The sequence below is a fragment of the Epinephelus fuscoguttatus genome, linkage group LG14 (genome assembly GCF_011397635.1).
Source record: "Epinephelus fuscoguttatus linkage group LG14, E.fuscoguttatus.final_Chr_v1".
NCBI lineage: Eukaryota > Metazoa > Chordata > Actinopteri > Perciformes > Serranidae > Epinephelus > Epinephelus fuscoguttatus.
The window spans coordinates 231,931-250,000 of NC_064765.1; the positions used below are offsets into that span (position 1 = coordinate 231,931).

An 18,070-nucleotide genomic window follows, 5' to 3' on the forward strand; every position below is an offset into this window, starting at 1 on the left:
TGATCTGAGGGGTGTGGGTTCTTCATAACGTACAAGTATATCAGAGATGTATTTAGGCCCGAGACCATTTAGTGCTTTATAGACAAGTAACAAGATTTTAAAGTCTATCCTTTGACACACAGGAAGCCAGTGCAGTGACTTAAGCACTGGTGTAATGTGCTGGACTGTCTTGGTGTTGCTGAGGACTCTGGCAGCAGCGTTCTGGATGAGCTGCAGTTGTCTGATTGGTTTTTTACTCAGGCCTGTGAAGACACCGTTACAATAGTCCAGCCTGCTGAAAATGAAAGCATGAATAAGTTTTTCTGTATCTTGTTTAGACAGGAATTCTTTTATTCATACAATGTTTTTAAGGTGGTAGTAGGCTGATTTAGTAATTGTCTTAATGTGACTATTGAAATTTAGGTCTGAGTCCAGAACTACACCAAGATTTCTGGCTTGATTTGTAGGTTTTAGTGTCATGGCGTCAAGGTGAGTACTGACTATTGATCTTTGTTCTTTGGGGCCAAAAACAACTACCTCAGTTTTTTCTGTGTTTAGTTGTAGAAAATTCTGGCACATCCACGTATTGATTTTGTCAGTGCACTTATTTAGTAGATGCAGGGGACTGTAGTCATCTGGTGACACTGTTATGTAAAGTTGTGTGTCATCTGCATAAGTATGGTAGGAGATGTTATGATATTCCATAATCTGAGCAAGAGGAAGCATATAGGTGTTGAACAGAAGAGGCCCAAGAATGGACCCTTGAGGAACTCAACATGTAATCTTTGTTCGCACAGATTCATAATTGCCAAGTGACACAAAGAAATCCCTGTCTTGTAAATAAGATTTAAACCAATTTAGCACAGTGCCAGAAAGTCCCACAAACTTTTCTAGTCTGTCGAGCAGTATCTTATGGTCGAGTGTGTCGAATGCAGCACTGAGGTCCAGTAATACCAGAACCGAAATCTTTGATGCATCACTGCTCAGATGAATGTCATTTAAAACTTTTACAAGTGCAGTCTCAGTGCTGTGATGTGCTCGAAATCCAGACTGAAAGGCATCAAAGATATTGTTTTGCTCCAAGAAGGTGTTAAGTTGCTGAAAAACAACCTTTTCAATGATCTTTCCTAAAAATGGTAGGTTTGATATGGGCCTGTAGTTATTTATTACTGAGGCATCCAGATTAGGCTTTTTTAAGAGAGGTTTAATGAAGGCAGTCTTCAGGGCCGCTGGAAAAAGGCCTGACTGAAGAGAACAGCTGACTATCTGTAGTATATCTGATGCTATGCAGTTAAAAACATCTTTAAAAAAGCTTGTAGGCAGAGTGTCAAGGCAGCAGGTGGTGGACCTAAGGTTTCTAACTATGTCTGTCAAAGTAGCATAATTTAATGGGTGAAAAAGTGCCAAATTAACTGGAGTAGTCTTATGAGGCACAGGTGAAATAGCCACTGTGTTGGAGTTACAGACTGTCTGTCTTATCTTTAAAATCTTGTCTGTGAAAAAAGAAGCAAAGTCATTACATGCCTTGGTGGATAGCAGTTCAGGATGGACTGACCCTGATAGGTTTGTCAGTCTGTCAACAACAGTAAATAAAGTCCGTGCATTGTTGTTATTTTTGTTGATAATCTCAGAGAAAAAGGACTGCTGCGCCCTTTTTAGCTCCAAGTTGTAGATGTGCAGACTTTCCTTATAGATGTCATAATGAGCCTGGAGTTTGGTTTGTCGCCACCTGCGTTCTGTTTTTCTGCATTCTCTTTTCTGAGCTTTTACCCATGTGGCATTCCTCCATGGTGGTTTTTTCTTACCAGAGACAACTTTGACCTTCATGGGGGCAATATTGTCCATAATATTCATAGCTTTAGAGCTGAAACTATGAACCAGATCATTGACAGAGACTGAGGGCAGAGCTGGTGTGGGTATAAAATCCGGGGTGAATAGTGGACAGGTGTTTTCATTGACATAGCGTTTTCTGATTACCCGTGTTGTACTTTTACTGGTGTCAGCGGAGATGGCCATTTTAAAGAAAACACAGTAATGATCAGAAAAGGCAACATCAGTCACCACAACCTCAGAAATGTTGAGCCCTTTGGAGATAATTAGATCTAAAATATGTCCCTTATTGTGTGTTGGCTCTGTTACATGCTGGGAAAGTTTAAAGTTGTCCAGGATGTAGAAAAGTTCTTTCGCACTGCCGTCTTTGGGATTATCAATATGAATATTAAAATCACCCACTATAACAACACAGTCAAAATCAATACAGACAACAGACAATAGTTTAGAAAAGTCATCAACAAAGTGTGCACTATATTTTGGAGGCCTGTAAATGGTTACTAATACTGCTTGACAGGAGGATCTCAACTGCAGTGCAACATATTCAAAAGACTCAGACTTCCCATATGACAGCTGTTTGCACTGGTAAACATCCTTAAATAAAGTGGCTACTCCACCTCCTTTCCTGAGTTCTCTAACTGAGCTGATCAAATGGAAGTTCGGGGGGCTGATTCAATAAGTACTGCTGCACTGTTGTTTTCATTTAACCAAGTTTCAGTTAAAAACTAAAAACCAAGGTTTCTCTTGATAATAAAATCATTAATTAATAGTGACTTGCCAGCCAGAGATCTGATATTTAATAAAGCTGAGTTTAGTGTACTAACATTGTCTGACACAGTCTGTGGCTGACGCATAACTGGAGTCAGATTAGATAGAGTACACATTGTTTTTCCTGATGCTAGTCAAAACAGGAATGACAGACCTTGGAGATGACTCTGGCTGATGCTTTTCAATTTCAAGATGTGTTTGACCATGCCACCGGCTATTTAAGATTGCCGGTATGTTTAAGGAAGCAGCATGGGGTCTGACTCATCTCTGACAGGCACCTGAGTGATGACGTCTAGGGCTACTATTTAAGAGTTCATCAATTTGACTGAGCTTTAGTGTGGCAGCTTTAACTAACTCCTTGATTGGTGAGCGGGGGGGGGGGGGGGCGTTGGCTCTGTGGTGATTGTGGTGAAGGGCAGGAGGGAGGTTGTTGGATCCCTAACTGGGACAGGGACATCCTCTGAATGCCTTGGGTGATGTGGAGCAAAGGGTCAGGTGAAGGGGGAGAGCTGCAGGCTGTCTGTCTCTGTGCCACGTACTTGTCCTTGGCTCTTATCTGTCCATTCTTGTTTTGGTATGGCCTTCCAAGAGCATGACGTAGGTTGGCCCCGAGTAGTCTGCATCCAGTGATGTTCGGATGAATCCCATCACGCTGAAAACGATCCTTACAGTTCCAAAAGATGTTAAAATTGTCAATGAACTTTATCCCATGAGTGAAGCATGCCGATGTCAGCCATGTATTCAGGGCAAGGAGTCTGGTAAAAGACTCGTTTCCCTTCCCCAGGGTTGGAATGGGGCCAGAAATGAACACATTTTGTGACTGACAGTCACTCAGTTTCTCCGGGAGCAGGGAAAAGTCTTTTTTCAGGATCTCAGAGCCAGTTTTTCCTCATAGAATGTCAAAAGACCCAGCATGGATGATGATCCTCATGTTACTGGGGTGTGCAGAGAGGATCACTGGAAACAGCTCAGTTAGCTCCCTGACAGACGTGTCAGACACTGTTAGATTTTCAGTCTTTGCCATTCTTACATGCTTGATTATTGAGTCTCCGATCAGGATGGTGTCTGGCTGATCAGGTGTGGTGTTAGCGATACTTCTCCTGGCCCTTGGCTTCTCAGGTGTGGAGTTAGCATAGTTTTTTCTGGCCCTGGGTCTAGCAGTGGTTTTGGGGCTATGGTTTGCATTTTGGATAGCCTTGGCCTGCCTGGGTTCAGTGTAGTTGGTATTGTCACATATTTCATTTGGAGCCAGTGCATCGTACCTGTTGTGTAGAGAGAGTTCAAGTGGAGGGGTGAGCGTTGGGGCTCTCTTGACTGATTTCCTGCTGGATTTGCCTCTGCGTCTAGTGACATCAGACCAAGTCCTAGCTGGAGTTGATGCTTTTGGTCGAGCACCAGTCCTGTGCCAGTAGGAAGGGTCGTTAGGAAAGGCCAGTTTGGGAGCCTCTGCAGCTGATCCAGTGGTGTTAGGACATATCCATGGGATTGTGTCAGCCAAGTCAGCGATGGTGTGCTCCACATTTGTTGTATTTCCATATACACCAGTCTGTCCATCAGCCCCTTGTATGTTAGCTGCCACAGAGTCAATGAATTGCTCACTCTCACAAATTTGCTGTAGCGTTTCATTCTTCATTTGAAGCTGCCTTATTGTCTCAGTTAGTCGCTCACATTCTGTGCAGCTCACAGATTTTGCCATCTTGTCCTTGTCCTGATCACAGGTTTCCAGTCACAGACACAGCAAAAGGCTTGCACTGTGCCTCAGCCCTGCTCACACAGTACTAAAGTGGTGAAAAAGTGGTGAAAATATGGCAGAAGTCCTCTGTATCTTTCACAAATTAAAGTCCCCATGCTTTATAAGTATCCAGGATCTACTTTCTGTAGCTTTTAGCAGAACAAAACAAGTATATCCAAAAAAGAATGTAAGCAAAGCGGAGCGCAAGCAGCAGAGCGTCTGCACTGTAAGGAAGCCGGAAGCAGAAGAGGTGTGTAGGTGTGGAGGTGAAGAGGTGTGTAGGTGTGGAGGTGAAGAGGTGAGGAGGTCTGTAGGTGTGGAGGTGAAGAGGTGAGGAGGTCTGTAGGTGTGGAGGTGAAGAGGTGAGGAGGTGTGTAGGTGTGGAGGTGAAGAGGTGTGTAGGTGTGGAGGTGAAGAGGTGAGGAGGTGTGTAGGTGTGGAGGTGAAGAGGTGAGGAGGTCTGTAGGTGTGGAGGTGAAGAGGTGTGTAGGTGTGGAGGTGAAGAGGTGAAGAGGTCTGTAGGTGTGGAGGTGAAGAGGTGAAGAGGTCTGTAGGTGTGGAGGTGAAGAGGTGAGGAGGTGTGTAGGTGTGGAGGTGAAGAGGTGAGGAGGTCTGTAGGTGTGGAGGTGAAGAGGTGAGGAGGTGAGGAGGTCTGTAGGTGTGGAGGTGAAGAGGTGAGGAGGTCTGTAGGTGTGGAGGTGAAGAGGTGTGTAGGTGTGGAGGTGAAGAGGTGAAGAGGTGAGGAGGTCTGTAGGTGTGGAGGTGAAGAGGTGAGGAGGTCTGTAGGTGTGGAGGTGAAGAGGTGTGTAGGTGTGGAGGTGAAGAGGTGAGGAGGTCTGTAGGTGTGGAGGTGAAGAGGTGAGGAGGTCTGTAGGTGTGGAGGTGAAGAGGTCTGTAGGTGTGGAGGTGAAGAGGTGAGGAGGTCTGTAGGTGTGGAGGTGAAGAGGTGAGGAGGTCTGTAGGTGTGGAGGTGAAGAGGTGAAGAGGTGAGGAGGTGAAGAGGTGAGGAGGTCTGTAGGTGTGGAGGTGAAGAGGTGAGGAGGTCTGTAGGTGTGGAGGTGAAGAGGTGAAGAGGTGAGGAGGTGTGGAGGTGAAGAGGTGAGGAGGTGAAGAGGTGAAGAGGTGAGGAGGTCTGTAGGTGTGGAGGTGAAGAGGTGAGGAGGTGAAGAGGTGAAGAGGTGAGGAGGTCTGTAGGTGTGGAGGTGAGGAGGTGAAGAGGTGAAGAGGTGTGTAGGTGTGGAGGTGAAGAGGTGAGGAGGTCTGTAGGTGTGGAGGTGAAGAGGTGTGTAGGTGTGGAGGTGAAGAGGTGAAGAGGTCTGTAGGTGTGGAGGTGAAGAGGTGAGGAGGTCTGTAGGTGTGGAGGTGAAGAGGTGAAGAGGTGAGGAGGTCTGTAGGTGTGGAGGTGAAGAGGTGTGTAGGTGTGGAGGTGAAGAGGTGAGGAGGTCTGTAGGTGTGGAGGTGAAGAGGTGAAGAGGTGAGGAGGTGAAGAGGTGAGGAGGTCTGTAGGTGTGGAGGTGAAGAGGTGAGGAGGTCTGTAGGTGTGGAGGTGAAGAGGTGAGGAGGTCTGTAGGTGTGGAGGTGAAGAGGTGAGGAGGTGTGGAGGTGAAGAGGTGTGTAGGTGTGTAGGTGTGGAGGTGAAGAGGTGAAGAGGTGAGGAGGTCTGTAGGTGTGGAGGTGAAGAGGTGAAGAGGTGAGGAGGTCTGTAGGTGTGGAGGTGAAGAGGTGAGGAGGTCTGTAGGTGTGGAGGTGAAGAGGTGTGTAGGTGTGGAGGTGAAGAGGTGAGGAGGTGAAGAGGTGTGGAGGTGAAGAGGTGAAGAGGTGAGGAGGTGTGTAGGTGTGGAGGTGAAGAGGTGAGGAGGTCTGTAGGTGTGGAGGTGAAGAGGTGAAGAGGTGTGTAGGTGAGGAGGTGAGGAGGTGTGGAGGTGTGTAGGTGTGTAGGTGAGGAGGTGTGGAGGTGAAGAGGTGTGTAGGTGAGGAGGTGAGGAGGTGTGGAGGTGAAGAGGTGTGGGGGTGAGGAGGTGAGGAGGTGTGGAGGTGAGGAGGTGTGGGGGTGAGGAGGTGAGGAGGTGAGGAGGTGTGGAGGTGTGTAGGTGTGTAGGTGAGGAGGTGTGGAGGTGAAGAGGTGTGTAGGTGAGGAGGTGTGGAGGTGAGGAGGTGAGGAGGTGTGGAGGTGAGGAGGTGTGGAGGTGTGAAGGTGAGGAGGTGTGGAGGTGAAGAGGTGTGGGGGTGAGGAGGTGAGGAGGTGTGGAGGTGAGGAGGTGTGGGGGTGAGGAGGTGAGGAGGTGTGGAGGTGAGGAGGTGTGGAGGTGAGGAGGTGAGGAGGTGAAGAGGTGTGGAGGTGAGGAGGTGAGGAGGTGAGGAGGGGAGGAGGTGTGGAGGTGAGGAGGTGAGGAGGTGTGGAGGTGAGGAGGTGTGGAGGTGAGGAGGTGTGGAGGTGAGGAGGTGTGGGGGTGAGGAGGTGAGGAGGTGAAGAGGTGTGGAGGTGAGGAGGTGAGGAGGGGAGGAGGTGTGGAGGTGTGGAGGTGAGGAGGTATGGAGGTGAAGAGGTGAGGAGGTGTGTAGGTGTGTAGGTGTGGAGGTGAGGAGGTGTGGAGGTGAGGAGGTGTGTAGGTGTGGAGGTGAGGAGGTGAGGAGGTGTGGAGGTGAGGAGGTGTGGAGGTGTGTAGGTGTGGAGGTGAGGAGGTGAGGAGGTGTGGAGGTGAGGAGGTGTGGAGGTGTGGAGGTGTGGAGGTGAGGAGGTATGGAGGTGAAGAGGTGAGGAGGTATGGAGGTGAAGAGGTGAGGAGGTGTGGAGGTGTGGAGGTGAGGAGGTGTGGAGGTGAGGAGGTATGGAGGTGAAGAGGTGAGGAGGTATGGAGGTGAAGAGGTGAGGAGGTGTGGAGGTGTGGAGGTGAGGAGGTGTGGAGGTGTGTAGGTGTGGAGGTGTGGAGGTGAGGAGGTATGGAGGTGAAGAGGTGAGGAGGTGTGGAGGTGTGGAGGTGAGGAGGTGTGGAGGTGTGGAGGTGTGGAGGTGTGGAGGTGAGGAGGTATGGAGGTGAAGAGGTGTGGAGGTGTGGAGGTGTGGAGGTGAGGAGGTATGGAGGTGAAGAGGTGAGGAGGTGTGGAGGTGTGGAGGTGAGGAGGTGTGGAGGTGTGTAGGTGTGGAGGTGTGGAGGTGAGGAGGTATGGAGGTGAAGAGGTGTGGAGGTGAGGAGGTGTGGAGGTGAGGAGGTGAGGAGGTGTGGAGGTGTGGAGGTGAGGAGGTGTGGAGGTGTGGAGGTCCTCCTCCTGCTCCTCCTCCTTCTGTTAGCACACATGAAGCTCAGACGCCGGTCGAACAGAGAAAAGAGACGATGGAGGCTCAGCTGTTTCTGTAACCACTCTTTATCAATGGAGCTCAGACAGAGTCAGGATCATTCGTAAGGCACACTGAGGACAGAGAGGACACAGAGAGGACACAGAGAGGACACAGAGAGGACACAGAGGACACAGAGAGGACACAGAGAGGACACAGAGGACACAGAGAACACAGAGAAGACACAGAGAGGACAGAGAGGACACAGAGAGGACAGAGATACAGAGGACAGAGAGGACACAGAGAGGACACAGAGAGGACACAGAGGACACAGAGAGGACACAGAGAGGACACAGAGGACACAGAGAGGACACAGAGAGGACACAGAGGACACAGAGGACACAGAGAGGACACAGAGAGGACACAGAGGACACAGAGAGGACACAGAGGACACAGAGAACACAGAGAAGACACAGAGAGGACAGAGATACAGAGGACAGAGATGACACAGAGAGGACAGAGAGGACACAGAGAGGACAGAGATACAGAGGACAGAGAGGACACAGAGAGGACAGAGTGGACACAGAGAAGACACAGAGAGGACACAGAGGACACAGAGAAGACACAGAGAGGACAGAGAGACAGAGGACAGAGAGAGACAGAGGACCGAGAGGACACAGAGAGGACAGAGAGACAGAGGACAGAGAGGACACAGAGGACACAGAGAAGACACAGAGAGGACAGAGAGAGACAGAGGACCGAGAGGACACAGAGAGGACAGAGAGACAGAGGACAGAGAGAGACAGAGGACCGAGAGGACACAGAGAGGACAGAGAGACAGAGGACAGAGAGGACACAGAGGACACAGAGAAGACACAGAGAAGACACAGAGAGGACACAGAGGACACAGAGAGGACACAGAGAACACAGAGAGGACACAGAGAGGACACAGAGGACACAGAGAAGACACAGAGAGGACAGAGAGGACACAGAGAAGACACAGAGAGGACACAGAGGACACAGAGAACACAGAGAAGACACAGAGAGGACACAGAGAGGACACAGAGAAGGCACAGAGAGGACAGAGAGACAGAGGACAGAGAGAGACAGAGGACCGAGAGGACACAGAGAGGACAGAGAGACAGAGGACAGAGAGGACACAGAGGACACAGAGAAGACACAGAGAAGACACAGAGAGGACACAGAGGACACAGAGAAGACACAGAGAGGACACAGAGAAGACACAGAGAGGACACAGAGGACACAGAGAAGACACAGAGAGGACACAGAGAGACAGAGGACAGAGAGGACACAGAGGACACAGAGAAGACACAGAGAGGACACAGAGGACACAGAGAAGACACAGAGAGGACACAGAGAAGACACAGAGAGGACACAGAGAGACAGAGGACAGAGAGGACACAGAGGACACAGAGAAGACACAGAGAAGACACAGAGAGGACACAGAGGACACAGAGGACACAGAAAAGACACAGAGAGGACACAGAAGACACAGAGAAGACACAGAGAGGACACAGAGAAGACACAGAGAGGACACAGAGAGGACACAGAGAGACAGGACGGGACGCTTTGGTCTCACAGGAGAACACTGAGAGGACTCTGATGATCGAGTGTAACCCAACAACACACACACACACACACACACACACACACACACACACACAGACCTGAGGAGGTAGAACAGGATTCAAATAGACATAAACTTTAAAACTCATCAAACATGGTCGTAAAACTTTAGACTCAGGCTGGTTCTATTGGTTCCATAGTTGGTTCTGTTGGATCAATAGTTGGTTCTGTTGGATCAATAGTTGGATCAATAGTTGGTTCTGTTGGATCAATAGTTGGTTCTGTTGGATCAATAGTTGGATCAATAGTTGGTTCTGTTGGATCAATAGTTGGTTCTGTTGGATCAATAGTTGGATCAATAGTTGGTTCTGTTGGATCAATAGTTGGATCAATAGTTGGTTCTGTTGGATCAATAGTTGGTTCTGTTGGATCAATAGTTGGATCAATAGTTGGTTCTGTTGGATCAATAATTGGATCAATAGTTGGTTCTGTTGGATCAATAGTTGGATCAATAGTTGGTTCTGTTGGATCAATAGTTGGATCAATAGTTGGTTCTGTTGGATCTATAGTTGGATCAATAGTTGGTTCTGTTGGATCAATAGTTGGTTCAATAATCAATAATAATAATAATGTTTCATAAACACTTCAAACATTTGACTCTGTCAGAGAAACAAGACGTCGACCATTTCTCCTGTGACACAGCGTGAACATGGCGTTCGTCTGCAGAGACCGAACGTCCACGGACTCAGTGGCCACAGTCCCCTTTTCACGAGCCAAATAAAGCTGCAGATAAAAACCATCCAGTCACAGTGAGAGGAGCCGAAACCTTGACCCTCCGGACTGACTGAAGGCCCGTAAGTTAAAACAAATATCGTGAAAATTTGAAAGGACTTGGCGATTAACCAAACTGGAAGAATCTCGTTTAATCTGGACAGACAGTCTCAAAACTTATAAGAGGGGCCTCTGCAATGCCAGAGCAAACTATTACTCAGCATTAATAGAAGACAATAAGAACAACCCCAGGTTTCTTTTCAGCACTGTAGCCAGGCTGACTGAGAGTCAGAGCTCTATTGAGCCTTGTATTCCTTTAGCCCTTAGCAGTAATGATTTTATGAGCTTTTTTAATGACAAAATTCTAACTATTAGAGGCAAAATTCATGACCTCCTGCCCTCAGATAGTACCTATCTAACCTCAAACACAGCTGTAAGACCTAATATATATTTAGATTGCTTCTCCCCAATTTCTCTTCAAGAATTGACTGCAGTGATTTCTTCATCTAAATCATGAACGTGTCTCTTAGACCCCATCCCAACTAGGCTACTTAAGGAGGTCTTTCCTTTAGTTAACACTCATATATTAGATATGATCAATATATCCTTATTAACAGGCTATGTACCGCAGTCTTTTAAGGTAGCTGTAATTAAACCTCTACTAAAAAAGCCCACCCTGGATCCAGAGGTGTTAGCCAACTATAGACCAATATCTAATCTTCCCTTTATGTCAAAGATCCTTGAGAAAGTAGTCGAGACCAGCTGTGTGATTTTCTCCATGATAATAATCTATTTGAGGAATTTCAGTCAGGATTTAGAGTGCATCATAGCACTGAGACAGCTCTAGTTAAAATTACAAATGACCTTCTGATTGCTTCAGACAAAGGACTCGTCTCTGTACTTGTTTTATTAGATCTTAGTGCGGCGTTTGACACAATTGACCATCAAATTCTACTGCAGAGACTGGATCACTTAATTGGCCTAAAAGGTTCTGCACTGAGCTGGTTTAAATCTTATTTATCTGATCGTTTTCAGTTTGTTCACGTTCATAATGAATCATCCTTACGTACTAAAGTTTGTCTTGGAGTTCCACAAGGTTCTGTGCTCGGACCAATCCTATTTACTGTATATATGCTTCCTTTAGGTAACATCATTAGAAATCACTGTGTAAATTTCCATTGTTATGCGGATGATACTCAGTTGTATTTATCTATGAAGCCAGAAGAAAGTAATCAATTAACTAAACTCCATAACTGCCTTAAAGACATAAAAACTTGGATGAGCACCAATTTCCTGATGTTAAATTCAGACAAAACTGAAGTTATTGTTCTTGGCCCCAAACAACTCAGAGACTCTTTATCTGATGACATAGTTTCTCTAGATGGCATTGCTCTGGCCTCTAGCACTACCGTAAGAAACCTCGGAGTGATATTTGATCAAGATTTGTCTTTTAATTCTCATTTAAAACAAACCTCACGGACTGCATTTTTTCATCTGCGTAATATTGTGAAAATTAGGCCTATCCTGACCCGAAAAGATGCAGAAAAACTGGTCCACGCTTTTGTTACCTCAAGGCTGGATTACTGTAACTCTCTATTATCAGGTAGCTCTAGTAAGTCCTTAAAAACTCTCCAGTTAATTCAGAATGCAGCAGCACGTGTACTAACAGGAACTAAGAAACGAGATCATATTTCTCCTGTTTTAGCTTCTCTGCACTGGCTCCCGGTAAAATCCAGAATTGAATTTAAAATCCTACTGTTAACTTATAAAGCTCTAAATGGTCAAGCTCCGTCATATCTTAGAGAGCTCATAGTGCCATATTATCCCACCAGAACACTGCGCTCTGAGAACGCAGGGTTACTCGTGGTCCCTAAAGTCTCCAAAAGTAGATCAGGAGCCAGAGCCTTCAGCTATCAGGCTCCTCTCCTGTGGAATCATCTTCCTGTTACGGTCCGGGAGGCAGACACCGTCTCCACATTTAAGACTAGACTTAAGACTTTCCTCTTTGATAAAGCTTATAGTTAGGGCTGGCTCAGGCTTGCCCTGTACCAGCCCCTAGTTAGGCTGACTTAGGCCTAGTCTGCCGGAGGACCCCCCTATAATACACCGGGCACCTTCTCTCCTTCTCTCTCTCTCTCTCTCTGTCTCTGTCTCTCTCTCTCTCTCTCTCTCTCTCTCTCTCTCTCTCTCGTATCCTATTACTGCATCTTGCTAACTCGGCCATTCTGGATGTCACTAACTCGGCTTCTTCTCCGGAGCCTTTGTGCTCCACTGTCTCTCAGATTAACTCATATCACAGCGGTGCCTGGACAGCGTGACGTGTGTGGTTGTGCTGCTGCCGTGGTCCTGCCAGATGCCTCCTGCTGCTGCTGCTGCCATCATTAGTCATTAGTCATACTTCTACTGTTATTATACACATATGACTATTGTCACACATGTATACTGCCAGATATTAATACATACTTTCAACATATTGTACCACAGTAGCCAGAACTATAACTATAATATTATTACTTTCAATAATTGTTGTAAGCTACTGTCATTACCTGCATCTCTCTCTCTCTCTCTCTCTCTCTCTCTCTCTCTCTCTCTCTGTCTCATTGTGTCATGTGGATTACTGTTAATTTATCATGCTGATCTGTTCTGTACGACATCTATTGCACGTCTGTCCGTCCTGGAAGAGGGATCCCTCCTCAGTTGCTCTTCCTGAGGTTTCTACCGTTTTTTCCCCGTTAAAGGGTTTTTTGGGGAGTTTTTCCTGATCAGCTGTGAGGGTCATAAGGACAGAGGAATGTCGTATGCTGTAAAGCCCTGTGAGGCAAATTGTGATTTGTGATATTGGGCTTTATAAATAAAATTGATTGATTGATTGACTAAAGGGATTCAATTAATAATCAACCAAGTCTTATCCAACAGTCCAACTGATGCACACACACTGGCGGATCAGGTTCCTCCTTCTCCTCCTCAGCTGTGGACTCACTCAGACATGTTGCTTCAACTTAGGCTGACTCTGAGGCCGCAGAGCTCTGAGACCTGAGGGCACAGAAATCTGAGACTTGAGGCCGTAGAGACCGGTCTCTCTCTGCCTTGTTAAATATCAACAGTAAAGTTTCAGAGTGAAGCTGTTTTGTATAAAAATCTGTACCTGCCGTTTTTTGTCAACCTGAGTTCAAACGACCAGAATCAGGACGTTTTACAAATGGTTCTTTATCATAATAAATATTCAGAGTTCGGTTTGAGGCACACCTTCATGAATAAATAAGTTCAGATGTTTGACGGTTCCTCACACGTGAGCTCTGTGATCAGGAAGTTCATCAGACGGAGTCTCAAAGTCCAGGATTCTAGTATCGGTCCATGATCCCCGCCTCCTCCGCTGTCATCAGAGTCTTTGATCAGGCGCAGCAAACGTGCAAGAGTCGGATCAGGACTTCACCAGGACCTCCATGATGTGGTCCAGCTCATTCAGGTCCATCAGGCAGAACTGGAGATTCTCAGCTGAGGCGTGGCTGGGAGAGAGCAGTTTTACGTCATCATCTGCCCACAGCGACACGCTGACGGGCCACAGTGAGCCTGCCACCCAGGCTGAGGGCAGGTCTGACGTCTCGTACATGGACGTGTCAATGTCCTCGAAGATGTCATCCAGGGCGAGGTCGCTGAGGTAGCCCATGGCGTTGACTGCATCACTGAAAGTACTGACTGCCGCTGAGGGGAGAGGCTTCTGCTGGTCAGGCAAGATATTCGTCTCCTGAGACGGGAGCTTCGGGGACGGCAGGGGAGACAGGCTGTCCTTGTCATCCTCTGCACACCCGGGACATGTCACCGAGATGTCCTCCCTGAAGGTGTCCCTGAGAACACAGGAATCCGGGTGGAGGAGCACGTCCGGCGTGCAAGTTCCCGCCCCGTCACTCTGCATGTCCTCCTGGATCTCTCTGAGCATGTTGATGAGCAGGACGGAGCGCCGCAGGCTAAGCTCCACCCCCGCCTGGTACCCCCGCAGCTTCTCCAAACACAGGCTGAGCACCAGCTGACGCTGCTGCAGGTGGCTCGTGTCCAATCTGGACGGACCCACCAGGAACGTGCCTTCGTCTTGCTCCTCATCCTTCACCTTCTCTGCAGCGGCTGCAGGCAGGACGTCGACCTCCAGCTCCTCCACGCAACTCCACTTCCTCTTAACGCCACGACCCAACATCGACCTGCAGGAGCACACACACACACGTCACCATGGTTACACTCAACGGACGACCATGATACATATTCATCTGTAGGTCTGTGGGAGCCTGGCTGATGTTAAAGGGACAGTTCACCACAAAATAAAACATATTCTTCGTCTTCACGCTACGACCCATCGCCCTGCAGGACCACCAATCCAATCTGATCCTGGAGATGATCCTGGATCAGTTCTGATCCTGGAGATGATTTCCTGCAGAGACTGACGACTGAAGCTCGACTCTGTTTCCTCCCGAGCGACAGAGTCAGTGTTTTATTCAGACTCTGGGTGTTTCTCAATGTCAAGGATCCCACAGAGTCCCATGAGAGTCCTTCCTCTCATTCATTGGAACAGACTAACAAGTGTCCTCATGTGATCATCATTAACCCTCAGCAGACTGAGGAGGCTTCAGTTACTGTGATCAGTTTAACACTCTGTAATGTTGTTGGACAGTTTTAAACACACGTGTCAGTATTGTCAGAGTCACGTGACTTTTGGGGAGAATATATTTCTGGATCATATTTAGGAGCAAGTGGAGTAATGGAGTAAAGACAGCAGCTGCTCTAAATGATCATTAACAGTATGAACACAGACTCACACACAGACACTTAGCGCTCCATCTCTGCTCTGAATGATTCATTAAAACTTTCATGTTTTATCTAAATCATGTTATTGAATAACCCTCATCATGTGGCAGCGCACACACTGGAAAGTGTCAATGAGGTCTCTGTGCCTCTGTGTGTCTCTGTGTCTCTGTGTCTCTGTGTGTCTCTGTGTCTCTGTGTGTCTCTGTGTGTCTCTGTGTCTCTGTGTGTCTCTGTGTCTCTGTCTCTGTGTGTCTCTGTGTCTCTGTGTCTCTGTGTGTCTCTGTGTCTCTGTGTGTCTCTGTGTGTCTGTGTGTCTCTGTGTCTCTGTGTCTCTGTGTGTCTCTGTGTGTCTCTGTGTCTCTGTGTGTCTCTGTGTCTCTGTGTGTCTCTGTGTGTCTCTGTGTGTCTGTGTGTGTCTGTGTGTCTCTGTGTCTGTGTGTGTGTCTGTGTCTGTGTGTGTGTCTCTGTGTGTCTGTGTGTCTCTGTGTCTCTGTGTGTCTCTGTGTGTGTCTGTGTCTCTGTGTGTCTCTGTGTCTCTGTGTCTGTGTGTCTCTGTGTCTCTGTGTGTCTCTGTGTGTCTGTGTGTGTCTGTGTGTCTCTGTGTGTCTGTGTGTCTGTGTGTCTGTGTCTGTGTGTGTCTCTGTGTGTCTGTGTCTCTGTGTGTCTGTGTGTCTGTGTCTGTGTGTCTGTGTGTCTGTGTGTGTCTGTGTGTGTCTGTGTCTCTGTGTGTCTGTGTGTCTCTGTGTCTCTGTGTGTCTGTGTGTCTGTGTGTCTGTGTCACACACTGCAAAGTGTCAGTGAGGTTTCTGTCTGATAAACTCAGCTGGAGACATGAATCCAAATAAATGACATATTAATCTAAATCCTGCCGAAGATTCATTGAAGAAGCCCACACCCTCATCAGGACTCCCAGACCCCATCAGACCCTCATCAGGACTCCCAGACCCCATCAGACCCTCATCAGGACCCCCAGACCCCATCAGACCCTCATCAGGACCCTCATCAGGACCCCCAGACCCCATCAGACCCTCATCAGGACTCCCAGACCCCATCAGACCCTCATCAGGACCCCCAGACCCCATCAGACCCTCATCAGGACCCTCATCAGGACCCCCAGACCCCATCAGACCCTCATCAGGACTCCCAGACCCCATCAGACCCTCATCAGGACCCCCAGACCCCATCAGACCCTCATCAGGACCCTCATCAGGACCCCCAGACCCCATCAGACCCTCATCAGGACTCCCAGACCCCATCAGACCCTCATCAGGACCCCCAGACCCCATCAGACCCTCATCAGGACTCCCAGACCCCATCAGACCCTCATCAGGACCCCCAGACCCCACCAGACCCTCATCAGGACTCCCAGACCCCATCAGACCCTCATCAGGACCCCCAGACCCCATCAGACCCTCATCAGGACCCGCATCAGGACCCCCAGACCCCATCAGACCCTCATCAGGACCCCCAGACCCCATCAGACCCATCAGGACCCTCATCAGGACCCCCAGACCCCATCAGACCCTCATCAGGACCCCCAGACCCCATCAGACCCATCAGGACCCTCATTAGAACCCCCCAGACCCCATCACACCCATCAGGACCCTCATCAGGACCCCCAGACCCCATCAGACCCCATCAGACCCTCATCAGGACCCCCAGACCCCATCAGACTCATCAGGACCCCCAGACCCCATCAGACCCTCATCAGGACCCCCAGACCCCATCAGACCCATCAGGACCCTCATCAGGACCCCCAGACCCCATCAGACCCTCATCAGGACCCCCAGACCCCATCAGACCCATCAGGACCCTCATTAGAACCCCAGACCCCATCACACCCATCAGGACCCTCATCAGGACCCCAGACCCCATCAGACCCCATCAGACCCTCATCAGGACCCCCTGACCCCATCACACCCATCAGGACCCTCATCAGGACCCCCAGACCCCATCAGACCCATCACGACCCTCATGAGAACCCCAGACCCCATCACACCCATCAGGACCCTCATCAGGACCCACAGACCCCATCAGACCCTCATCAGGACCCCCAGACCCCATCAGACCCATCAGGACCCTCATTAGAACCCCCCAGACCCCATCACACCCATCAGGACCCTCATCAGGACCCCCAGACCCCATCAGACCCCATCAGACCCTCATCAGGACCCCCAGACCCCATCAGACCCATCAGGACCCTCATCAGGACCCCCAGACCCCATCAGACCCATCAGGACCCTCATTAGAACCCCCCAGACCCCATCACACCCATCAGGACCCTCATCAGGACCCCCAGACCCCATCAGACCCCATCAGACCCTCATCAGGACCCCCTGACCCCATCAGACCCTCATCAGGACCCCCAGACCCCATCAGACCCCATCAGACCCTCATCAGGACCCCCAGACCCCATCAGACCCTCATCAGGACCCCCTTACCCCATCAGGAACCTCATCAGGACCCCCAGACCCCATCAGACCCATCAGGACCCTCATCAGGACCCCCTGACCCCATCAGACCCTTATCAGGACCCCCTGACCCCATCAGGACCCTCATCAGGACCCCCAGACCCCATCAGACCCATCAGGACCCTCATCAGGACCCCCTGACCCCATCAGGACCCTCATCAGGACCCCCAGACCCCATCAGACCCATCAGGACCCTCATCAGGACCCCCAGACCCCATCAGACCCTCATCAGGACCCCCTGACCCCATCAGACCCCATCAGACCCTCATCAGGACCCCCAGACCCCATCAGACCCATCAGGACCCTCATCAGGACCCCCAGACCCCATCAGACCCTCATCAGGACCCCCAGACCCCATCAGACCCCATCAGACCCTCATCAGGACCCCCTGACCCCATCAGACCCTCATCAGGACACCCTGACCCCATCAGACCCTCATCAGGACCCCCAGACCCCATCAGACCCCATCAGACCCTCATCAGGACCCCCAGACCCCATCAGACCCTCATCAGGACCCCCTGACCCCATCAGGACCCTCATCAGGACCCCCAGACCCCATCAGACCCATCGGACCCTCATCAGGACCCCCAGACCCCATCAGACCCTCATCAGGACCCCCTGACCCCATCAGACCCTCATCAGGACCCTCATCAGGACCCCCTGACCCCATCAGACCCTCATCAGGACCCCCTGACCTCCCCTCAGCTCCTCTGAAGGAGCTCACAGAGGAAATCATTTCATAATAAAGAACAGAACCAGAACAGAAACCCACCTTCTGTGTCAGTGTCCACAGTCATGAGCTGAATGGATCCGTCGTGTCTCTGCGTGTCTCTGTGTCTCCGTGTCTCTGTGTGTCTCTGTCTC

The 18,070-nt window shown here is 49.4% G+C and overlaps 1 protein-coding gene across 2 annotated transcripts in view; it reads right to left on the bottom strand.

The window, feature by feature from the left end:
- Positions 1-18,070, bottom strand: part of si:dkey-177p2.6 (uncharacterized protein LOC568712 homolog) — a 208,984-nt gene that overhangs the window by 190,593 nt on the left and 321 nt on the right. For both annotated transcript variants that reach the window (XM_049595795.1, XM_049595796.1), the window contains exons 1-2: positions 17,979-18,070; positions 10,806-14,134 (exon numbers count right to left, since the gene is read on the bottom strand). The exon at positions 17,979-18,070 is cut by the window's right edge and continues 321 nt beyond it. In XM_049595795.1, coding sequence (XP_049451752.1) covers positions 13,363-14,130 — 768 coding nt within the window. In that variant the 5' untranslated portion in view covers positions 14,131-14,134; positions 17,979-18,070 and the 3' untranslated portion in view covers positions 10,806-13,362. The remainder of the gene's footprint in view (positions 1-10,805; positions 14,135-17,978) is intronic.